The sequence below is a fragment of the Furipterus horrens genome, unplaced genomic scaffold, assembly GCF_987537825.1.
Source record: "Furipterus horrens unplaced genomic scaffold, mFurHor1.1.pri manual_scaffold_1, whole genome shotgun sequence".
Lineage (NCBI taxonomy): Eukaryota > Metazoa > Chordata > Mammalia > Chiroptera > Furipteridae > Furipterus > Furipterus horrens.
Window position 1 is genome coordinate 217,959,992 of NW_028327171.1, and position 23,294 is coordinate 217,983,285.

At 69.7% G+C, this 23,294-nt stretch overlaps 2 protein-coding genes across 3 annotated transcripts; both read left to right on the forward strand.

Annotated features, from left to right (window-relative positions):
- The first annotated feature begins 579 nt into the window (after positions 1-579).
- RNPEPL1 (arginyl aminopeptidase like 1) lies at positions 580-8,483 on the forward strand. 2 transcript variants are annotated; one of them, XM_090285299.1, is made up of 11 exons: positions 580-1,176; positions 3,762-3,902; positions 4,315-4,466; positions 4,809-4,925; positions 5,103-5,338; positions 5,602-5,715; positions 6,040-6,152; positions 6,236-6,344; positions 7,127-7,369; positions 7,440-7,582; positions 8,003-8,483. In XM_090285299.1, exons 1-11 carry the CDS (start codon positions 637-639, stop codon positions 8,288-8,290), a joined length of 2,196 nt encoding a protein of 731 aa, XP_090141425.1. In that variant the 5' UTR covers positions 580-636; the 3' UTR covers positions 8,291-8,483. The 2 variants fall into 2 exon arrangements, with proteins under 2 accessions (XP_090141425.1, XP_090141434.1); XM_090285308.1 differs by having other exon boundaries at positions 582-1,176; positions 7,127-7,357.
- Positions 8,484-14,096: 5,613 nt separating this feature from the next.
- Positions 14,097-22,993, forward strand: CAPN10 (calpain 10). Its single transcript, XM_090285317.1, has 12 exons — positions 14,097-14,333; positions 15,960-16,091; positions 17,071-17,267; positions 17,883-18,076; positions 19,193-19,334; positions 20,126-20,292; positions 20,426-20,706; positions 21,133-21,335; positions 21,455-21,710; positions 22,365-22,564; positions 22,737-22,782; positions 22,906-22,993. The coding sequence occupies exons 1-12, from the start codon at positions 14,208-14,210 to the stop codon at positions 22,933-22,935; spliced, it is 1,974 nt and encodes a 657-aa protein (XP_090141443.1). The 5' UTR covers positions 14,097-14,207; the 3' UTR covers positions 22,936-22,993.
- The last annotated feature ends 301 nt before the right edge of the window (positions 22,994-23,294 follow it).

The following is a 23,294-nucleotide window of genomic DNA, read 5'->3' on the forward strand; positions in this document are numbered from 1 at the left end:
GGAAGAGGCTCACTCCCTCGGCCCCCGGTGGGTAGGCAGCATCGAGTTCCAGACACTACACTTCCCGGAGGCACCAGGGCCCCAGGAACCAGGGCCGCAGCATCCCGGAGGGAGCAGCGCCTGCGGGGGTCCTTCGGGCGCGGGCCACGTAGGAAGCGCCCGGGGCAGGGAGGCCGCTTGGCTGCCTGGTACCCCAGGGCGCCGCTGCCTTCCGAGCACAACGTCCCGGGTCCCCAGATCCCAGCTCACGACCCCTCCCACCCCCATGCACGGCGCCCCAGCCCCGCACACAGAGCCCCGGCCCCCGACCACCGAGTCTCCTGCGCACAGCACAGCCCCAGGACCACCTGTGCACAGCGCCTCCTGCTCCCGGTTCCCCCGCGCACAGCGTCCAGGCCACCGGTCCCTGACTCGCAGCGCCGCGGCCGCCCGGTTCCCCGCGCACAGCGCCCCCGGCGGCGGCCAGGCGGAGCCGGAGCGGGGCGGCGCACGGCGCGGGGCCGGGCCGGGCGGCTCCCGTCGCGACTTCCTGTTGTGCCCGCGCCCCGCCGCCGCCGCCGCTGCCGCCCGGCACCCCTCGCCGGCTCCCCGCAGTCCGGCACGGCGCCGCCCATGGATTTCACCTAGCGCGGTGGCATGGCGGCGCAGTGCTGCTGCCGCAAGGCGCCCGGCGCCGAGGCCGCGCCCGCCCGCCCGCCGCCCGAGCCGCCGCCCGCCCTGGACGTGGCCTCGGCCTCCAGCGCGCAGCTCTTCCGCCTCCGCCACCTGCAGCTGGGCCTGGAGCTGCGGCCCGAGGCGCGCGAGCTGGCCGGCTGCCTGGTGCTCGAGCTGTGCGCGCTGCGGCCCGCGCCCCGCGCGCTCGTGCTCGACACGCACCCGGCCCTGCGCCTGCACTCGGCCGCCTTCCGCCGCGCCCCCGCCGCCGCCGCCGCCGCCGAGCCGCCCTGCGCCTTTGCCTTCGCCGCGCCCGGCCCCGGGCCCGCGCCCGCGCCCCCGGCCCCTGTGCCCGCCTTCCCCGGGGCGCCGGGCGCCGAGCCCGCCTGCTGCCCCCTGGCCTTCAGGGTGGACCCGTTCACCGACTACGGCTCCTCGCTCACCGTCACGCTGCCGCCCGAGCTGCAGGCGCACCAGCCCTTCCAGGTCATCCTGCGCTACACGTCGACCGACGCCCCCGCCGTGAGTCCTGTCAGGGTGGGCAGGGCGTGGGGCCACCTCCGGGCAGCCTCTGTCCCCGCTGCCAGGCCGGCTGGAGACCGGGGCACCTGCAGAGAGCCAGGGCTCTGGCCTCTCACCTGGCACTCCCCCCCTGGCCCTGGAGTCCTGTGCAGGTGCCCGCACCGAGTCCCAGCGGTGTCTGGGGAGCCCCGAGAAGCCTTGGACAGAGTGAGAGCCAAGGTGCCGGCCCAGGGGGTGGTAGGGACTGGGAACAGCATGCCACCAAGGGACAGGGCAGCTTCTGGTAGGCACTTGCCACGCTCTGAAGCTGCCGGAGCCCTAGCCCTGAGGACAGCCCAGGGGTGTCAGTTGCGGAAGGGCTGGCGTGTGACCTGCGCCTTCCGAGGACTCGTGAGCAGCAGGTCTGTTCTCTGGAGGTGGCACGAGAGGCAGACCTGGTGGGGCAGGAGGCTGAGGGCCTCCTGGGCGAGGACTGGCGGGGCAGGAGGCTGAGTGGCCCCATGGCCCGGCAGACACACGTAAACTCTGCAGGACTGTGGGCACAGAGCTCCCACTAACCCAGAGGCTCTGCCAGGAAAGCTGGACGGCCCTGGGCTCCCATGTGGACAGTACAGATGTGACTCCACTCCTTCCACACACAGACACATAGATACACACACAGACAATGTGCCCACGGCTCTGGAAGTCCCCTGGGGCTTCTGTCTGTCCCTGCTCGTGACACGCAAATGGACAGTGATGGACAGGTGGTGCTGCAGCATCAGGCCAGTAGCCCAACCTGGACACATACCTGCAGGCTACCGAGCTGGCCAAGGGCCGGCTGGCTTGGCCCCGGCTGCCTGCTCAGGTCATCTGGGGACCCAACAGACATGCCTCCCAGCACAGCAATGAGAACTAGAGGGACATGCTCCTCTCTGACCTTCACATGTGAACTTGGAGCCCATGTGTCTGGTTCACCCGAGACCCGTGGCCAGCTGAATGGAGGAACTGGGGCTCTCAACAGCCCATGGGGATGGGACCAGGCCAGCAAGGGTGGCCATTGGCTGTGGGCTTTCTGTAGGGCCCCTGGATACTATCGGGCAGGGAGGGAGAGCGTGGTCCGCACAGGCTGTGGGCCTCTGGGGCTGTGGGCTGGAGGACAGGCACCTGGCCCGCCCACGAGCTATCTGACCTCGGTGCCCACCATCACACGTGAATGCTCCCTGGGAGGCAGCTTGGAGTGCTGCAGACTCTGGGGCCCATGCCCCTCATACCCCATTCCTGAACCCCACCCACTGCCAGCCAGTGCTGGTGTCTTCCCAGCTGGCAGTGTCTGGGGCCCTTAGGCCTGTTCCTTCCTCTCCTGCCCATAGGACCTGTCACTCTGCTCCCTGGCCCTGTGCACCCTGGCAGTGGTGGCCTGTCTGGGGCGGGGTCCTGCCCGCCTGGGGTCTGCCTTAGCCCCTGACTCCCAGGGAGGACTGTGGGCCCCACTGGTCTCTGTGAGGCTAAGAGGAGGATGTGGCAGTGGGGACAGGAGGCCTGAGCTGGGTTGGCCCTGAGGAGGGCCACAGGGGAGGGGAGGGTCTGTTGAGAGGCCGCGGTGGTGGGGTTGAAGGGAGTCTGGGGACCATGGGGGCCTGCCCGCAGGGAGGGCAAAGGGCTCCCTGCAGCCGGTTCCACTGCAGGGTGTCTCCTTAATGCAGATTCCTCGGTCCCAGCCAGGTACCTTCTGGGGTGAGGCCCAGGAGTCTGCACTTTTAACAGACTCCCAGACAGGCCTCCTGAACATGGGGGACCCCATGGGGTCAGCAAGATACTGCTGCAGGCTCCCGTGGTGAGGGGGACACACGTGTGGCGGCTGGGGCGAACTTTGAAGAGGCCTGTGAGCACTGGCAGCGGGGAAGGCCCCTCCTACGGGCGGGCAGCTGGGTGCCGGCAGCTGCTGCAGGCACGGGCCCTGGTGGCCCTGCCTGGGGACACTGCTGTGCAGGAGGTCCTCCTGAGGGCCTGGCCAGCGTCCCCTGGCCTGGAGCCCATCACCCCGTGGGAGCCCATCCCCACCAGGCTGGTCCCGTTGCCGGGGCAACCCCGGGATCATGGGGAAGCTCTGGTGCCCCACATGTCCACGTGCCTGACTCCCTTTCCCTGCCGGCACGGACTTTGTGGCAGCCAGCCTGTGAGAATGGGGACTTGGGTGTTCCGGCTGTGCCTCAGTTTCCTTTGGGGGCTGGCACAAGGGGCATGGGCTGGCTCCTGAGGCACATCCCGCTGCCCAGAGGGAGGGCTGGCCCTGGTAACGTGGTGCAGGCCACCCTCTGGGTCATCAGCTGCCCTGCCTGCGCAAGGGGGTGGGCCAGCGGTGGTGACCAGAGTGGGTGTCGGCCCTGGGTCCCTTCCGACCTTCCTCCCCAGCTGCTACCCAAAGGCTTTGGGCCCAGCAGCCCGAGCAGGACAGCAGGTTTGGGTGCACTTCCTAAGGCCTTGCCCTCTCAAGGAGACCCGCCCGGCTCAGGGGTGTCCTGGTGTCCCTGTGGGCCACCCTGGGGTGTTCCAGCCTCACTGGGGTGGGGGGGTGTGCTGAGGCCCCACCTGCTGTCCGCCTGCAGATCTGGTGGCTGGACCCCGAGCTGACCTACGGCAGCACCAAGCCCTTCGTCTTCACCCAGGGCCACTCCGTCTGCAACCGCTCCTTCTTCCCCTGCTTCGACACGCCTGCCGTCAAGTGCACCTACTCGGCCGTGGTCAAGGTCAGTGCGCACCCCACTGGCCTGCCTCCCCCTCCGCCCAGCCCTGGTGGGGTCACCGTCCTAGAAGGAGCCCGCCCTCTCCCTGGGGGAGGGGCTGCTCTGCAGGGAGAGGACTGCTTCAGGGTTGGGTTCCTGGTCCGAGGATGAGCAGTAGGACCCCGAGACAGGGGCTCAGATGGAGTAGCCAGTCCCACGAGGGGCCGGGGCTCCTGGGCCTCAGGGCGGCACCCCCAGCCAGGGGAAAAAGGGTTACAGGCTGGCACTGAGCCTTGACGGGGCGACAGGCTCCCCGACAGGTGTGGGGCTCCCCGACCCAGGTTGTAGGGTGCCCTGTAGGGTGAGGTTCCCACACAAATATGGGTTTTCCTGACCGGCGTGTGGGCACCCTGATGGGTGGGGCTCCCACATGCAGGCCCCGCTGGGGGTGCAGGTGCTGATGAGTGCCACCCAGAGCACCTACGTGGAGGAGGAGGGCGTCTACCACTTCCACATGGAGCACCCCGTGCCCGCCTACCTCGTGGCCCTGGTGGCCGGGGACCTGCAGCCGGCAGACATCGGGCCCAGGTAGAGCCTCTGCGTCCTGCTCCTGCAGCTGCTGCCTGGGGCCCGGCCGCAGGCCGGGGGACCCTACACTGTGGGGACCTGCACCACCGCACCGCTGTGGCCTGGCCGTCCCTGCCAGGCTGCTCACGCCCCCAAACCGGGCACCCCTGGTCCCGACCACCAGGCACCCTCCTCAAGCCCACGCGGGTTCCTTCTGCTCAGAGACGAGAGGGACCAGGCGGCTCCTGGGTGTGAGGCTGGGTCCCTGCCACCAAAGGGCCTGCGCAGTGGCCGTTGAGTGAGGCGGGGTGGGGCAGGCGGGGCCAGGTGAGGGCGGCGTCAGCGGGCTCTGTGCTGTGACAGGAGCCGCGTGTGGGCCGAACCCTGCCTCCTGCCGGTGGCCACCAGCAAGCTGTCGGGCGCCGTGGAGCAGTGGCTGAGCGCGGCTGAGCGGCTGTACGGGCCGTACATGTGGGGCAGGTATGTCCTGGGCCACCCAGGAGCCCTGGTCGGCTGCGAGAGGGGCCAGAGGGCCAGTCCCTAGCCTACCGAGGAGCAGCAGGGGCCCCTTGTCTGACCTTCTGGGGAGGCAGTGACGCTCGCCGCCCAGGTGCCCGGCTCTCTCGTGGTCACCAGCCTGTCCCCACTCCCCGGCAGGTACGACATCGTCTTCCTGCCCCCCTCCTTCCCCATCGTGGCCATGGAAAACCCCTGCCTCACCTTCGTCATCTCCTCCATCCTGGAGTGTGACGAGTTCCTGGTCATCGACGTCATCCACGAGGTGGCCCACAGCTGGTTTGGCAACGCCGTCACCAACGCCACGTGGGAGGAGATGTGGCTGAGCGAGGGCCTGGCCACCTACGCCCAGCGCCGCATCACCACCGAGACTTACGGTACTGCCCGGGGCTGACCCCAGGGCAGGGGACCCCGAGGCAGGGGCGGGAGCTGGGGCTCTGCTCTGCCCTTGTGCCGGCTGGACCACCAGGGCTGGCCAGGGCGCTACGGAGGGGCTGAGAGCCAGCCCAGCCTCCGGGGCGCGGGCCCCGGCTGTGGTGTGTGCAGGGGGTGGCCCTGGGCAGGGACGGCCTCGTCCCTGCCCCAGTGCTCAGGCCTGGCCCCTGCCCCTCCTGCGTCCGCTCCCTGCGTGACCGCCCAGGCGCTGCCTTCACCTGCCTGGAGACAGCCTTCCGCCTGGACGCCTTGCACCGGCAGATGAAGCTGCTGGGGGAGGACAGCCCTGTCAGCAAGCTGCAGGTCAAGCTGGAGCCAGGTACCCTGTCCCCCAGGCCCTGTGCCCTTTGTCCTCCTCACTGCTGCGTCCCTGCAGAGGCCAGGCCAGAGGCCCCCCGCCCCAGGAAGGCTGCCTGAGGCTCCCTCAGTCTGTCGCCGCCTCTCATGGCCTCTGAGCACCTGCTGCCATCCATGGCCGGGGGGCCCTTGGTGTGCCCCAGGCCCCTCAGGCAAGGCAGGGCCCATCACCGCACTCCCAGGGCATCTGGACGGTGCAGGACAGCGGCCCTTGGCCTTTCCTGCTGCACCCTGCCCCGCCCCCAGGGCACAGAGCAGGGGCTGCCCAGGACTGGTGTTGTTTTAGGGGTGAACCCCAGCCACCTGATGAACCTGTTCACCTACGAGAAGGGCTACTGCTTCGTGTACTACCTGTCCCAGCTCTGCGGCGACCCTCGGCGCTTCGACGACTTCCTGCGAGTGAGCAGCCCCACCCCGACAGGCCCCGGCCCTGGCCCTGCCTCTGCCCAGCCCCTGGGCTGAACCCTGCCCTGCCCTCGCAGGCCTATGTGGAGAAGTACAAGTTCACCAGCGTGGTGGCCCAAGACCTGCTGGACTCCTTCCTGAGCTTCTTCCCGGAGCTGAAGGAGCAGAGCGTGGACTGCCGGGCAGGTGAGGCCTGCCGCGGGGACCGTGGGGCCCACCTGCCCGCATGCCACCTCTGCCTGGGGAAGGCCCTGCGGGTTCATTGTCCTTCCTTCAGACATCCTTGCTGGACAGTGTGGGCCCAGGTTGGGGGGCTGCGGGAACAGAGGAGGGTGCCTCTCAGGCTCAGGGCGGGGGGCTGGGGCACGAAGGCGGTGTGGGTGCAAGGCCCGGGCAGGTTCATCTCAGAGCCGGCTGCCACCCCCAGTCTGCGTTTGCAATGCCCCTGCGGGTATCCCTGGGGATCCAAGGGCTTGGGGGCTAAAGGAGAGACTGGAGGGTCCCACATGTAGGAGGGCCAAGGTGTGCAGAAGGGCAGGGTGTGTGGCTTGGGGGACTCGGTGTGGTGACCTGGTTTTAGGAGGTTTGTCAAGTGCACCGAGGGTTTTGGGGGTGGGCTCTGTCCCCCACAGCCGCCCCACGCCGGGGCTCCAAAGCAGGGCTGCCACTTCCCTGGCCTGGTGAAGAGCCCAGTCGTGGTGCTGAGGATGGCTTTCAGTGCCCCACTGTCCTGTACCCGGGAGGAGCGTTGGGGGCTGAGGGGTCCCTTAGTCAACCAGAGCCTCGGGCCTCCTGGTGCCCCCAACAGAAGCCATTCCATTGGCTCGAAGTGGCAGGTGCTGGAGCTGACCCCAGCTCTGGGGGCTCCCAGGCCCGGGGACACCCTTGTGCTCTGGGGTCTCTTGGGCAGGCCGGCTCGGGTGGCCCCTGCCAGCCCAGGGGCTCCCCAGGACCACACCTCCCTGCAGGGCTGGAGTTTGAGCGCTGGCTCAATGCCACGGGCCCGCCGCTGGCCGAGCCGGACCTGTCTCAGGGATCCAGCCTGACCCGGCCCGTGGAGGCCCTCTTCCAGCTGTGGACGGCAGAGCCCCTGGACCAGGCGGCCGCCTCGGCCAGTGCCATCGACATCTCCAAGTGGAGGACCTTCCAGACGGCACTCTTCCTGGACCGGCTCCTGGACGGGTCCCCGCTGCCCCAGGGTGGGTCCCACGGTGGGTCCCACGGCTGCCGGGCGGCTGGGGAGGGTGCGCCTGCTGGCCCTGACCTGTCCTCGGCCTGCAGAGGTGGTGACAAGCCTGTCCAAGTGCTACTCCTCCCTGCTGGACTCCATGAACGCCGAGATCCGCATCCGCTGGCTGCAGATCGTGGTCCGCAACGACTACTACCCCGACCTCCACCGCGTCCGGCGCTTCCTGGAGAGCCAGGTGTGGCCGCCTGCACGGGCCCCGCCCCTCCTGTCCCCACCCCCTCGCCTGACCCTCCAGTGTGGCTGCTCAGGCCCTGCATCACAGGGAACGGGGTGGGGAGGACGTGGCATTTGGGGTGGGCGTCACGTGGGAAGAGCGCAGACACTCGCGGAGACCGTGTCCAGAGAGGACAAGCCAGACGGAGTCTGAGGTCTGGGCCTGCTCCGCTCCGGGCCTGGGCAAAAGGAGCGCCTGGGCTTCTTGGAGGCCCCAGGGTCCCAGGTCCACAGGCACCACGGCGAGGAGAAGGCCCGTAATGGGGGCGAGGGGCCAATGGGGGCCTTCCCTTAGTCAGTGTGAGCGCAGGCCCGGAGTGGTCGGCTGGTAGGAGGGCTGGCGAGAGGCCCGTGCGACCCCATGTCCCGCCCACCGCCGCAGATGTCCCGCATGTACACCATCCCGTTGTACGAGGACCTGTGTACCGGCACCCTCAAGTCCTTCGCCTTGGAGGTCTTCTACCAGACACAGGCCCGGCTGCACCCCAACCTGCGCAGGACCATCCAGCAGATCCTGTCCCAGGGCCTGGGCCCTGGCACGGAGCCCGGCGCGGAGCAGGGTGCTGCTGGAGCGGATGCCGAGGCGGACACAGACTCACCGGCTCTGCTGCGCGGGGACGAGGCCCCCAGCAGCGCGCTCTCTCTCAGGGACGTCAACGTGTCTGCCTAGCCTGGCCTCCCAGACACCAGATTGTGCCTTCGGTGGCCCAGGCCGGCCACAACTGCTCCTCAGCTCTGGCCACGAGCTTGGCCTGGGCCACATGCGCCCCTGTAGCCGCCCCAGGGACCTCCTCGTGGCCGGCCAGGCCCCCCCCCCCCCCCGCCCTCTTGCACTGCAGGCCCCCGAGCGGCCTGCATGCGCCACGTCCCCGCCTCCACACTGACTGCGGGGCACTGACCCTGGGCTGACGGCCCCGCAGCCCCACAGCCACTGCCACACTGTGCCTTACGCCTGCAGGGGCCCAGGCTGCGCTGTTCCCTCAGTGCGCCTCCTGCAGAACCCTGTGCCCTGCCCCTGGGGTGGGCGGCCTCGGTGGGCCCCTGACAGAGGGACAAGGACACAGACATGCCCTCAGTGTGGGGGCGGGGACACCGAGGAGAGAGTGGACATCCCTGGGGAAGGACCCCTGGGAAGCCTTAGAGCCTCAGGGAACACGGGGTCCCCGGGCTGCTGGGGCCAGTGCAGCCGCACCCAAGGGGGCAGGGTGGGCGGTGCTGGTGCTCTTTCTAGGCCCACCGTGCTGGGGGAGGCCTGGGGACCCTGTTCAGAGCAGGGCCACCCCGGGGACCGTGGCAACGGGGTCTCCGTGATTGTCCCATTAAACCTCCACTCTGAAAATGACCTCCCAGCTTGTCCTCCACATCCGCCCGGCTGCTCTAGGGTGGGGTCAGGAGCAGGGCGCAACCCGTCCTCAGACACACAGGCCCCTGGGCTGAGGCAGGGGGTGCAGGAGGGGCCCGAGGGTCTTCCTCTGCCCTGCAGCCCCTCCTGGCCATCCTGGCTCTGCCCTGCAGCCTCAGGGCTGAGGACCAGCGGCAGGCTGACCTTGACCTCCCCAGCCCCTCAGCCAGGCCTCTGGGACCTCCTGTTGGGTCCTGAAACACTAAAGCAAAAGAGGCCACTTGTCACTCCTCTTCCCCTCTGTGTTCCCCGTCCCAAATGAGACCCGAGGTGAGTGGTGGGGGCGTTTGGTCCCAGAGGATCGAGATGGAGGAGCTGTAACAGCCACTAGCGTGGGTCCTCTGGAGACTGGCACAGACGGGGCTCAGAAGAGGGAGAAGTTGGGGGCTCCACTCTGCATCACCATGAGGAACAGCTGAGCTGTGGGCTGCAGCCATGATGCAGCCACCAAGTTCCTGTGCTGGCATCTGGGCTCAGGCCAACAGCAGCGGTGGCACTGTCTGGTTACAGCTCTTGTGCCAGGATTACCTGCTCTGGTCCAAAGTGACATGGGACCCAACGCACTGGCCAGACCCAGGGACAGAGCCCCCCTCTTCGCAAGGGGCCAGAACACAACAGGATCAGAAATGGTGGGCCAGCAACCCTGTCAGCACGTCTGGCCCCTAGGTCACCAAGTGCCCCAGTGACTCTTCCCTGCGCCTCAGACTTTCCCTCCCCAGGAGGTGGCCCAGTCCCCGCCCGGTCATGGCACAAGCCCATGTGAGGATCTAGGTGGTCTCCAGGAACGAGGGTCCTTGTGCCCGCCCTGCATCAGGACTGCGGGGGGCTCTCCTCCTCCCGCGCAGCAGGAACTGGGCTGCTGCGACCTCCTGGGGGCGGGGGACATGGAGGTGCCTGGCACCACCCGCCCCGCAACTGGAGCCTTGCCAGGCAGGTGCTGCCAGGGACGCGTCCTCGGAGTGGGCACAGTCCAGGGTGCTCTGGGGAACTTGACTCCACCCTTGGGGGTCCATCTTTGTCCTAGCTTCTTGCCCCCTCCCCCAAACATGGCGCTGGCCAAAAAGCCCTCGCTGGGGCTGCACTGCTTCTCTGCCCCTCCCTGCCCAGACTCACAGCCCTGGCCCCGGGTCTCCTCGGCAGCTTGGCTCTCACAGAGCGGATGCCCCACACAACACGTGCTCGGTCTCAGCTCCGGGGCCCCCGCCCTCCTGGTCACCACCGCTGGGAGGGCTGCATGCACGGGCCAGGGGCCCCCCTGCCGGCCTCTCCCAGCCCCCGGTGCTGGTGCTCTGCCCTCTGGGCCGAGCGGGCGCTCTCAGCCTGGGTGCCCCGTGTCCCTGGCCCTTCTCTGCTCCTTCCCTCCCGGCCTGCAGACCCAGACACCTCCCAGCCCCTCCTCCCTGCAGCCTCTGGTCCAGCGTCAGCTGCCTGGGCTGTTCAGGATGTCGTCACCTCCCGAGTCTCCGCCGCTAGGTCGTCCCAAACGTCCCACGGTTGTGTAACAGCCCGCCAACGTTCCTGCTTCCAGCCACGGGCCACAGCCCGTGTCCTCGGAGCTGCCGCTCCCCGTGGGGCTGCTCGCGAGCCCAGAGGCCGAGGCGCATCCAGCAGCCGCCACTGAGACCCCTGCACGTCAGACCACAGGCCTGGCTTCTCACTGCGGCTCCTGTCCCCTGCGGCCGGCCCCGGGGCCTCGGGGAGCCCTGCCGAGGGAGGACAGGACATCTCAAACGCGCCAGGCACCTTCGGGTAAACAGGGGTGCCCACTGGTGAGGGGCACGTGTGGGGACCACACACCCCTTCCGTACCCACAGGCCTCACGCAGCCACTCTGCTGCGTGCACAGACGGCACTGACAATCCCGTGAGGGCTGAGGGTGGGACGCGGGACAGCGGGTGCACGGCCAGGACCAGCACCGAGGCGGGGAGAGTGGTGCCGATGGAGCTGGGGTGCTGTCCAGATGGGGGTGGGAGTGGCCACAAGTATCAGACCTGCTGGGGCCGGGGAAGGTGGGGCCCTGAGTACATGGCTTCCTCGAGGCAGGCTGGAGAGTCAGGAGCCTCGGGTTTGTGGGGGGTGGGCCTGCGCTGCCCACAGCCTCTCTGGGTCCAGGGAAGGTGTTCTGTGTCCCTCAGGCCAGTCCTGTACAGTCCAGGATCGTCCCTGGGTGCTTCTCTTCTGCCCCCCAACTCTTACTGCTCTGGGCCAGAGGCCTTCGGCAGAACTTCTGGGAACTTCAGACAGAGACACGGCGCACCCAAGGGAGCAGGCAGTGGCTGGCTCCCTGCTGAGCCAACACCAGGCAGGCAGCTAGCAGAGCGGGCAGAAGAGGCCTTCCAGCCCAGGGCGTGAGGGTCCACCACACCGCACGCTGGGGACGGGCCGTGCCACAGGGGCCGGCCCTGGAGACAAGCGGGTGTGAGAGGCCCAGCCAGGGACCTGGAAGTCCAGCCGCGGGGGCCGGAGGAGCCGGACAGCTGGCTGCTCCCAGGGCCGGCAAAGGGACTCGGAGAAGGGAAAGTCTACAGCGAAGGTCAGAGGGTTTCCTGGAGACCTGGGAGTCCCGAGGGACAGAGGAAGCCACAGGAAAAGTTGCAATTGATCGCATCCTTCATTCCACACCCTGGGGGCTTCCCTGCTCACCGGGAGTCCCGTCCCCCCCCCCCCCCCGCCCCAGGCCTCCCCGACCAGGCCGAGCCTCCTGGGGCTGCACCCCACCCGCCAGGGGCTTTCCCCCCGACACACCCGCTCCTTTACTTAGGAGAATCTGGCATGGGCTCTTCAGGCTTCGTGGACCCTGAGAAAGAAAATGCCTTCCGAGAAGGGATCCTGATGTTTCAAATTAAAAAGACGAATACCGATCCTAGCAGCCACTTCTGCGCAGGCCCCGCTCCGGCCGACTGCGCTTCAGGGAGCAGCCCGCCCCAGGCCCTGGGCGCTGAGCCGCCCTCACCAGGGAGCTCCCAGCACCGTTTCTGCCACGAGCAGCGAGGCCTCCCCGTCCCAGGGAGCCGCACGCAGCCCCCTCACCGCTCTGACCCGTCAACCGCCCGCCGGCTCGGAGACCACCCTTTTCCTTCCCAGCGAAGACCACCGAGGCGTCCCCGCCAGACCCGCGGGGTTTAGCCCGAGGGTCCCGGCCCCGAGGCGGCCTCCCAGCTGCGCGGCTGCCCCAGCCCCAGCCCCAGCGTCACCATCGAGCTGTTTTGCGCTTGGTTTCCTTCCTCAGCGAATCCGAATGGGGGATTCTTGTGAGCGCTGCGCCGGTGCCGAGGACCGCTGGCTGCCGTCCAAGCAGTCACCGGCCCGGGCAGACCCGGGAGGACGGAAGCCGCAGGGCAGGGAGATGGCCGCTCACGTGGGCCCGGCCCCCGGCTGTCTGCAGCACCCCAGCCCGGCCCGAGCGGGGCTTGAACCGGCGCGGGGCAGGGTGCTAAGGTCACTGCCGCCCACGCAGGCGCAGAGACAAACGAGCGGGTGAAGCCCCCAGCCCGCCCGGACGGCAGCGGCACCCGACACGGGCTCGCCCCCGAGGCCCTGAGCGGCTCGGCCCGGGGCCAGGCGTAGCGCGTGGGCTCCTGCTTCGTGGAGGAAAGATCTCACAGCCGAGCGCGAGCGACCACGAGGAGCCGTTTATTGGAGCGCGGACCATGGAACAAGGAGGGGCTCAGCGCAGAAGCAGCAGGGGAGCCCCAGCGGGGCGGCCTGAGCTCGCCGGGAGGTCAGGGAACGGGGCTTCGGGGACAGGTTCTGGGGACTGTCCCGGGACACGCTGCCGGCGGCGCGGACTTACGAGTGTAGGAGACGCGTGGCCGTGGGGCGAGAGGTGGGTGCCGGCTGCTCCCCGGAGGGAGCGCTCCGGCTGGGCCCTCCCCTTCCCCGCGGGCCGGAACCCTAGGAGAGGCCTCCCGGGAGGGCTGCAGAAGAGCCCCCAGCCCCCTAGGTGTGCTCCTTCGGGGGCCTGTGGTCCCTGCAGCGGGTCCCGGCGCCCGCCCGCCGGGTTCTGCTGCTTTCGGGGGGGGCGGGTCTGGAGCTGAAATACAACTGGGGCCCGCGGGCTCCGTCCGGGGGGGAACTTCCGTATCCGGCAGTAAACTGCCCAGCCGCTCTTCGGACGCCTGCCGCGACGGCCCTGCTGGACCCGCCAAGGCACTCTCCGAGCGTCACCCTCCGGCCTCCCAAGACGGGCCGCGCACAGCGTCCCTGACAAAAGCCAAAGCGGCCACAGCGGAGCAAGCAGCCTGGGGGCGGGGGGGCGCCCTCCTTCCCGGGAGCGCGCAGGTCCCGCAGCAGGAGCGAGTCCTCGGGCAGGTCCCGACGTCCCGCAGCACCGAGCGGCCGTGAGCTCCAGCCGCACGTCCACGAGGACCGGACGCCAAGCCCTGCGCGGAGCGGGCTGATGCTCCAGCGCCTGCCCTGGACGCCGCGTCTGGTCCCCACAGCCCTGAGACAGCCTCCCGCCCCCGCCCCGGGCCGTCTCCTCCCGCAGGACCCCGCGGCACAGCAACACCCCACGCCCGCGACTCTGCTGCCCAAGCGGGGCGCCCACTGGCTCCGCCCACAAAGAAGGGCCCGCCGCCGCACGCCGGAAGGACAGGCGCATCCTGGGAGGCAGCGCTGCATGCTGGGATCGGTGGTCCACCGCGCGACGTCGGCCGAGGCGGCCTCTCTGGGACCTTCGGCCCCAGAGCCCGCGATTCCAAGCGGTCCCAACGCCTCGGCCCAACCCGCAAAGGTCCAAGGATAAGACGGCCGCCGGCCTCGTCCAGCTTGAACCTTGCTGGGAACGGTTCCGGGTCCCTTTGGCCCGGAAGGAGAACTGCCGCCAGGGCAATGGTGCGGCCTCGCGAGAGCCCAGCCCGGGAGCCACGCCCTCGGGGAACTGGGACTCCGACGCGGGCTTCCTAAAGCTCTAGTGCGATTGGGCCTCGATGTCATGTGACTCTAAGCGCCGCGCCTGGTTGGCTGCAGCCCGGGAACCCTGCGGTTACCGGGGCGACCGAGCGGCGGCCGGCGGCGGCGGAGGTGCTGCAGGTCTGACGCGGTAGAGAGCCGGGCGGAGCTGGGGCGCGTCGGGCGGAGCTGGGGAGCGTCGGGCGACTCGGCCTGTCGTCGGGGCTGCGCTTGCCCTCGGCCGCGCTCGGCGCCGGGGCGCGGGCCGCACATGGGAGCCCAGGGCGCCCAAGATGCGGGCGCCGGCCAGGGAGCTGTTCCGGGACGCCTCCTTCCCGGCCTCGGCCTCCTCGCTCTTCTGCGGCCTCTCCACGCCGCTGGCCCAGTTCCGGGAGGACCTCACGTGGAAGCGGCCCCAGGTGAGCGGCGGGCGCGGTCGCGGGTCGGGCCTCTGCACGTCGTTCCCGGCCGAGGTGGAGCGCGGAGGCTGGGCGGCGTGCAGCTCCCCTCGAAGCTCCCTCGGGCACGCGAGCCCGCCAGCCCGTGCCCGCTCCTGGGAGAGGTCGCTTCCGGGCGACAGTGGGCACAGGACCCGGGGCAGCCCCTCCTGCGTCCGTTCCGACGGCGTCCGCCCGGCCTGCAGTCCGCGGGCTCCTGCTGCTGCCCCGGGGTGGGAGGCCGGGCCGGGCCCGCAAGGCACGCCGCTTAGCTCCGCCGGCCTCTGTCGGGACTTGGTGCCCCGGGCGTTTCGGGTGCAAGCGTTTTAAGGGGGCGCTCTGGCCGCGCTCCCCGCCGACGCCTTTAGGAGTGGTTCGCCCGGGAGCCGGGTCTGGCTGCCCCCGCGTGTCCGGGGTGCCCGGCGCCCTTCTGGGGCCGCACTGCCAGCGCCCGAGGGGCCGGGAGGGGGCCCGGCCGCGGCGCGGAGGGCCTTGGAGGCCACGCGGCGGTCCTGGGGAGGAGGGAGGGCCGCTGGCGTTCTGGGGGGTCTCAGTGGCCGGTCGCAAGCAGGGGGCGAAGATGGCGCCGCCATGGGGATGGCCTCCCGGTCCCTCTGGACGCGCTGGGGGCCGTGGGGGGCGACCCCCGGGGCTGGGTTTGCTCTCCCCTGTTAACGGGCGCGGCCAGGAGGCGGGTGAGTGTGGGTGCTGGGAGCTCAGGGCCGACGGGCAGCGGCCGAGCCGGGTGTTGGGGTGTAGCTGGCGGCTCGCGGGCCGGGCGAGTGTCAGGCTCGGAACTGAGCCTGGAGGAGCCCTAACGTTTCCAAGCGGGGCCAGCAGGTGCCCGGACGGGGCAGCCCTGGGGGCACCTCTGGGGTTCGGGGACAGCCCCCCACCCCGTTCTGATGTTGTCGGACGTTGGCAAAGATGGGGACGCAGAGGGGCCTGTTGGGTTGGACAGCGGGGCGGTGACGCTGGTGAAGACGGTTCAGGGCCTGAAGCTCGAGCCTGTGTCTCCGAGAGGGAGCCGAGGGAGGCAGCAGGGACCCGAGAGGGCAGGAGTGTGGGGGCGCAGCAGCCCCCTTGCGCCTTCTGCTGGAGGGAGGCTGCCCGCGGAGGGGGTCACGGGGAATCCGGGCCTGAGGTGGGAGAGGGGGCGGGTCGGGCGGCTCCCCGTGAAGCCTGAGTTGGGAGGCCGTTTTGAGAAGAGGGGGGCACAGCCGGCAGGACTGAGTCTGGGGTGTGGGGATGTGAGCCCTGGAGGGAAATGGTGGGGTCCCAGCAGGCGGAGGACCCACTCGAGACTCACCCGCGATGAACGTGAAGTGCAACCGTTTTCTAGATGAACACTTAGCCGTGCTGAGAAAGGGGCGGGGGCATTCGCACAGAGTTGGGGGTTTTGCCAAGCAAGGACGGAGGACAGAGACAGTGACCCCCTAACCCAAGCAGCACGGGGGAGTCAGAAGCCAGGAGGGGCTGCCGGGCGGCGTCCGCTCCCCTGCTAGGCCGGCGGTGAGCAGAAAGGCTCCCCCAACCCGTCTGCTGGGTCCCGTGTCTGAAGACGAGCTGCGCGCGCGATGTGACTCTGGACAACTCTCTCTGTTTTAGGAAATCTGTGCCGCGCCCCGGATGTTTCCAGATAGCCCACAGGAAGGGCAGGTGAAGCAAGGGCTGCTGGGCGACTGCTGGTTCCTGTGCGCCTGCACCGCCCTGCAGAAGAGCCGGCGCCTCCTGGACCAGGTGTCTGTCCCCTACCCGCCGGACGCAGGGGAGAGCGGGCGGCCACCCCCGCCCCGGGGGTTCTGTCGGGGGCTGAGCGCCATCAGGCCACAGGGCTCCGGGCACAGGCACCGCGTCCCCGAGACCGCCAGCCTGGGCCGGAGAGGCCTGGCAGGGACAGCCTTGCCCTGGTTTGGCACAGCCGTCCCAACTAGCGGACCTCGGTTACGGGGGTGGCGTATAAATTGGCAAAGGTGGCGGAAACTGTTTCTGGGGCTCGGCAGACGCTCAGGTGGGGAAGGCCTGCCCCCACGCCTCCGGCCTGGCTCCCTGCAGTGTCGCCTGCGAGAGCAGCGCCAGCCACAGGAAGTGGGGACCCATTCAGACGTCCTCCTGGGGCCCAGGCTCAATGCGAGACGCACCACATTGCGGGCTTTGGCTGTTTTTAGCCGATGAGGGCCCTAGGACCGTTGTCAGTGTTTTTGTGGTTAGTGAGTGGCAGAGCCAGAACCAAGCAGGCCATGCAGGTGCCAAGCCTGCGCTGCCTCTCGGGTCAGAGCCCCAGAGCCAGCAGCGAGCACGTGGGCCCAGGCGCGGCAGCGGCCCGGCATCCCTCCTGGGGGGGCTTGCCGTGCCCGTGGCTGTCTGCAGGCAGCCCTTGAGAAGTGGGTCTTGTGCTTGTAAAAGTCACGTTTGTTTTGGATTCAGGGCAAGGGCTCACTGGGGACAGGAAGCTATGATGGCCGGGGTTAAGCTTTGTGAGGCGCTTGGCTCCCTCACTGTGGCCTCAGGATACTGTAATGACGCGTGTGCGGACTTGCCATCCACGGACTGGTTTTCCGCGAGCACCGACCGTGGGTGTGGAGGGAGGTTGGACGCTTTGCACACCGCAGGGCCCTGCGGGACCGCGCAGCGGGGCCGTACTCGGGCTGAGACTGCCGGGGCGCGCTGCGTGCCGTCTGTCTCACAGTCCCCTCTCTGCCTCTCCTGTGCGCGGCAGGTCATCCCCCCCGGACAGCCGAGCTGGCCCGACCCGACGTACCGCGGCGCCTTCACCTGTCGAGTTTGGCAGTTTGGACGCTGGGTGGAGGTGACCATAGATGACCGTCTGCCTTGTCTTGCAGGGAGACTCTGCTTCTCCCGGTGCCAGAGAGAGGATGTGTTCTGGCTTCCGTTACTGGAGAAGGCCTACGCCAAGTACGCGTGCTGGGGGCGGGCGGGCCGGGCCTCCGCCACCCGGGCTCCCCTCCCCCTGCGCTGCACCGCCTTTGTCGCTTCCGAGTGCTGGTGGCCCGTCCTGGGGGGCACTGACCGGCCCAGGGACAGAAGCTGTGGCCTCTGCCTGTGGCTTCCCCCTTCCCTGCCCTCGTTCGCGGTGGGCGTGAAGAGAGGACGCGTGTTCTTTTCCCTCCTCTTTCCTCAAACCCCAGCAAGAAAGGTGTTTCTATTTCTCTTCCCCGTCCCCACGGGGACGGACAGGCGGCCTCTCGCAGGCTGTTGGGGAGGAAAGAGGCCACCTGGGTGTTAGCTGTGACCGTCCTGCTGACGGTGGTCTGACAGGCCTTTGCACAGAGGAAGGGAGGGGCTTCTGCCGGCGTCGCTGTCGGGCACGTGGGGCGGGTGTCACAGCACCACGGCACGCTGGGCCCGCACGGGGAGCGGAAGGGCACCGCTGGGCACTGCGTGGCAGCCCGTGGGGGTGAGGCGGCGGGAACGAGAAGGGGTCCGAGGACAGGCTGGGCCGCGGCCCCCACGGGGATGGGAGAGGGCCGCTGCGCCCGTGCCGAGGCTCACCCTGTGCCCGTCCCCCAGGCTCCACGGGTCCTACGAGCGCCTGTGGGCGGGGCAGGTGGCAGACGCACTGGTGGACCTGACCGGAGGCCTGGCGGAGCGGTGGAGCCTGAAGGCCCCTGAGCGCGGCGGCCCGGAGCCCAGCCTTTGCCGGCAGCTGCTCAGCCTCAAGGGGCGATGTCCCATCAGCTGCTCGGTGTTCAGCCCCAGGGCAGGTGAGGCGGTGCTTGGGCTCTGCAGGGGTGTGCTGGGCCCTGGTGGGACGGGCTTGGGGGTCCCAGCTGTGTGACCGTGCCCTGGCGGGATGACCTTGTCCTGCTTCCTGCCCCTCTCCAAAGGCAGGGTCCCTGTTCCCTTGACCGGGACTCATGCCCGGGGTGGGCAGGAGCCTGGGTGGGGTCAGTGCACGCGGCGCGGCCGGTCCCTCGCGTGAAACGGCCCCCCGAGCTTCACGGACACGCACTTGCGTCCTCGCCACTTCCTGTTACGCGGGCGTTGCCCACCTCTTACATCGGTGGCGGGCCACGCGGCTTCTGTCGCCCTCGCCGTGATGCTGGTGGGGGTTCTGCCTAGCTTTCCGCTGTTGTAAGTAACGTAGCGCTTTGCACGTGAAAGCTGCTTGTTGAGAATTATTGTCACGACGGGGTTTGTGGGCAGAGACTAGCCGTTGGAATGGTTACGCGGCCTGGCCTGGGCCCGGCTCCTTCGTGGAGGCGTGGTGGCCGTGGAGCTGCCAGAGGTCCCCTGCAGCCCAGGGGATGGCACGGGGCTGGGGGCGGGGGGGGGGGCACAGCCAGCCTGGTGGCCCCAGTGCCCTTGTGAACATGGCACTGACGGCAGCTGCCCCTCCCTGGCCGGGGCTGTCTGCTTGGCCCTCCTGTGTCGCTGCCCCTGGTCTCGGGCAGGTGCAGTTGGTTCCCCTCGGGCCTCGGGTCCTCCCACCGCCTGACTGTCCCCAGCTGGCCTTGGCAGGAGACCTCCCGGTCCCTTGGTGGTCACAGACTCTCAGTGACTGTGCCAGTCGTGCTTTTGAGACCTGGTCCTGCGCCAGGTGTCCTGCATGGCCGTGGGGTCCGGCCAGTGTCCCTCACCCACCCAGGCGGTGACCGAGGCCCCGAGAAGGGAGTGAGCTGCCAGGCCCGGCCAGCCTAGCCGGGGTCCAGTCCCCGGCCCCTCGCCGGCGCTCTGCGTTGGCTAAGGCCGCTGCTGGGCTCGCCGTCCACGGCGGCCAGGAGGGGAGCCCCAGGGGCCTGCGGGGCGGCAGCTGGGTGGGCTGCACCGGCCGTCGGGGACGGGGACTCCTGCCTGTGACTGAGCCGCTCCTTGCCCAGGGGCCAGGGAGCTGGGCGAGTTTCACGCCTTCGTGGTTGCCGACCTGCGAGAGCTCCGGGACCTGGCCGGTCAGAGCGTCCTGCTGCTGCGCATCCAGAACCCCTGGGGCCGGCGCTGCTGGCAGGGGCCCTGGAGGGAGGGGTGAGTGCCGGCGCCGCAGTGGGGGTGCCTGCGCCCCGGTGCTGTGCCTGGCCCTGCAGCGGCTTCTTTCTTCCTTTTTTAAAGAGGTCTTACTTACTTGTCTTTAGAGACAGGGGCAGGGAGGGAGAAAGGGAGGAGAGACATCACCATGCGAGACGGACAGCGACCGGTTGCCTGTCACGCATGCCGCAGCTGGGGCCCGGCCTGAAAGCCAGGCCCGTGAGCCCACCCGGAGACCTCCCGGTGCGCAGGCCACCCCTCAGCCCGCTGAGCCACACCCGCGGGGGGCCCGCGGCAGGGTCTGCGGTCAGGGCAGCGGTCGGCGGCCCCCAGCACGGCACATGGGCCCCAGGCGGTCTCAGGGGCCGGCCTCGCGCCTGGCACTGCGGGTGCCTCTGGGGCGGCAGGCGCCCGGCCAGGCTGAGGGACAGGGACGTGCGCGGTGCCTGCGCCGCGTCCTCGGCTCGGCTTTAAGGCCCGCCGTGGGTGGCGGGGGCACAGGGACAGGCCCCTCGGGTGGCCGGGGTGGGCCGCAGACCCCACGCCCGGTGGGAGCGGCTCCGCTTGAGGCGCTGGGCAGGCGTCCTCTGTCTCCGCTCGTGGTGGGGTGCCGGGTGGCGGCCCTGCGGGGGGTGCGGCCCAGCGCGGGCCGGGTGTGGGAGGGGCCGTGGCGTGGGCTGGGCCAGGGCGCTCAGGTGCCCTCTGCCCCCTGGATCCCCGCCACCCCCACCGCGCCTGGTCAGTGCTGTCACTCTGAGGCGAGTGCTCCGCTGACCAGAGCCTCCCCACAGGGGCGAAGGGTGGGGCCGGGTGGACCCTGGGGGCTCGCTGGCCCTGCTGTCCCAGCTCCAGGAGGGGGAGTTCTGGGTGGAGGAGGAGGAGTTTCTCCGTGAGTTTGACGAGGTCACCATTGGCTACCCGATCACAGAAGCCGGCCACCTGCAGAGCCTCTACTCAGGTAACCAGCCCCTAGACGCTCTCCTGGGGCGCCCTTGGGGGGCAGCAGCCCCCGAGGGGACCCGGCTTCTGGAGGCAGCCCCTGTGGGGGCTCCCAGGACGCACAGGCTGACGCGCCGCGTCCCCCGCCCTAGGGACAGTGCTGAGCCACACACAGCAGCTGCCGGGGGCCTGGGTCCGGGGCCAGTCCGCGGGGGGCTGCCGGAACAACAGCAGCTTCCCCAGCAACCCCAAGTTCTGGTTGCGGGTCTCGGAGCCGAGCGAGGTGTGCATCGCGGTCCTGCAGAGGCCCCGGGTGCGCCCGGCGGGCGGGGCCGGCCGGACCCCGGCGCCCGTAGAGGGTGACAGAGCCATGTGGAGCCCGGCCAGCGTCCCGGGCAGGGACTACCCGGCCGTGGGCCTGCATCTCTGGAAGGTAAGTCCACTGGGCCCGCGACCCACTCGACAGGGTTGGGGTCCAGGGTGCGAGGCCCCCACCTGCCCTGGCCGTCCGGGGGTCCCGTGCCCGCGGCACCCTACAGACCCGGCTCTGTGCGCATCGGCACGACTGGGCCCCTGCCAGAGGAGCCCGGAGCCAGAGCCCCCAGCAGAGCCGGCCAGTGGGCCGCCCCGCGGGCTCCCGACCGCAGCTCTTCCCTGTGCGCCTGGCTGGGCCCCCTCGCTGCCCCTGCCCCTCAGCCTCCCCGCTCCTGAGTGGGGAGGTGAGGTCTGATTTCATGGGTCTGTCCAAGGAGTCGTCTGTCCGGCTCTCCCGGGGACGGGAGCCTGGCTGGGGCACGAACACGCTGCGGGACGGAGCGGGCTGGGCAGGCCCCCGAGTTCCCACGCGGCCTCTCTGCAGGTGGAGAAGCGGCGGGTCAGCCTGCCCAGGCTCCTGTCCTCACCCCCCGCGGCCGGCACCGCATGCCACGCGTATGACCGCGAGGTTCATCTCCGCTGTGAGCTGGCCCCGGGCTACTACCTGGCAGTGCCCAGCACCTTCCTGAAGGACGTGCCAGGACAGTTCCTGCTCCGGGTCTTCTCCAGCGGGCGCGTCTCCCTCAGGTGAGGGCCGGCAGGGCCGGCTGGGGGGGGCGGGTTCCGGCCGAGCCCCAGGGCCTGCCTGGGCCGAGGCTGACCAGACTGCGCCTCCAGCGCCCTCCTGTGCTCACCTTTCCCGGCAGTGCCATCAAAACAGTGGCCCAGAGCCCGGACCCCGGCGCCGGCCTGTCGGTGGGGGAGTGGGAGACGGTGCAGCTGCGGGGCTCCTGGAGGGCCGGCCAGACGGCGGGCGGCAGCAGGAACTTCGCCTCCTTCCCCAGCAACCCCTGCTTTCCCCTCTCGGTGCCGGCGGGCACAGGCCCGCGCTGTGTCCGGATCGCTCTGCGCCAGCACTGCCCGGACGGCGACTGCCAGCCCATCGGCTTCCACGTCTTCCAGGCAAGCTCCTGGGGCTTCGGGGGGTCTGTGTCCACGCAGGCGGCGGGTGTGGTACGGGGGCCTGGGCTCGGGCATTCGGGCACGTTGGCCGGGCTGGCCGGTCGTGGGCAACATTGTTCTAGGGCTCACGGGGTCTGTAACTTACGGGGAGGCCCAGGCCGCCCCTTGTCCCCTCGCCCTGGCTCCCAACAGCTGTGTCCTGAGGTTCTGCTGGCCAGGACCGAGCCTTCCCCCGCAGCACCGCTGCTGCTCCTGGGGGCCCAGAGCCCTGTCCCAGGAGTGCAGGTGATCTCGGGGGAGAGTAGGGTTTGCTGACTGAGATGCTGTACCCTTGAGGGGCGGCAGAACGGCTGAGTCCCCTTCCTTTCGGAGAAGACACCAGCAGCTTCGGGAAAGGTGGCTGCGGGCAGATTCCCGGCGCAGACACCTGGCGCCTGACAGGCCTCCTGGGAAGCATGGTGGGGCTTTTAGAGCCGAGACCCAGCTCTGCGGGCCGCCCAGGTCCTCCGTGCAGGGGACGTGTGCCGTGGAGGGACCAGGCGTCACCCCCACAATGTCCCAGCACGTCCCCAGCCTGGACTGCTTCGGGCCTGGGAGAGAGCAGCCACAGACCGAAGACACCGCCAGCCTGAGCCTGAGCCTGTGCTTCCCCAGGTCCCCACCGACAGCCGGGGCCAGGCAGCGCCCCCACTGCTGCTCCAGAAGCCTCTGGTGAGCTGCGTGCCACATTGCCACGCCCCCGAAGTGAGCCGGGTCTGCCACCTCTCCGCGGGGGCCTACAGGATTGTGCCCTCCACCTACCTGCCAGACGCAGAGGGCGCCTTCACGCTGACCATAGCGACCAGAATAGACAGGTGGGGCCTGCAGCCCTCGGCACCCCAGGGCCCCCTTGGCCGCTGCCTCCCCTGCCCCCACACCCCAGCTGTCAGCTGTCCTGGAGGGACCAGAGGCTGGCACTGGTCACCTGCTTCCTGTCGGCCTGAGCGCGGCAGAGGGCCCGGGCCACCCAGGTGTCTTCTCCCGCAGGCGCTCCATCCACAGCCAGGAGACGCTGGGGCAGCTGCTCCAGGAGGTAGGTGGGGCTGGGGTGGGGTGCTGCCGTGCTGTGTGGCAGGCTGTGCCGAGACACCCCAGCACCTGTCCCCGCCCCCCGTTGGGCAGCGCTGCCCACACCTCGCTGGCCCTCTGTCCACAGGCCTCCTTCGTGGCAGCAATGGGAACCTGACTGGACAGCCCTGCGACCCAGCTCCAGTGACCGGCGTGCTCGGGGTCCCCACGGGCCCACGGCATCCTCACACGGTACCATCAGCCTCGGTGTGGCCCACGATGCTGAGTAGGGCGGCTCCACGCGCCTGTGGCCCCCTCTCAGGGAGGACCGCGGCCTGGAGGGAGGCAGCCGGGGTCGGGCAGGTGCTGCAGGAAGGGCGAGAAAAGCCCGTGCGGGCATCCTGGTCCCTGAGTCAGGACAGCAGCCCTGCAGGGACCCTCCAGCCCTGCCTCCGGGCTCCAGAGAGGCCTCGTGGCTGGCAGACGAGAGCACCTCACCACGTCTGCTGCTCTCCACGGACGTGCCTCGATGAATAA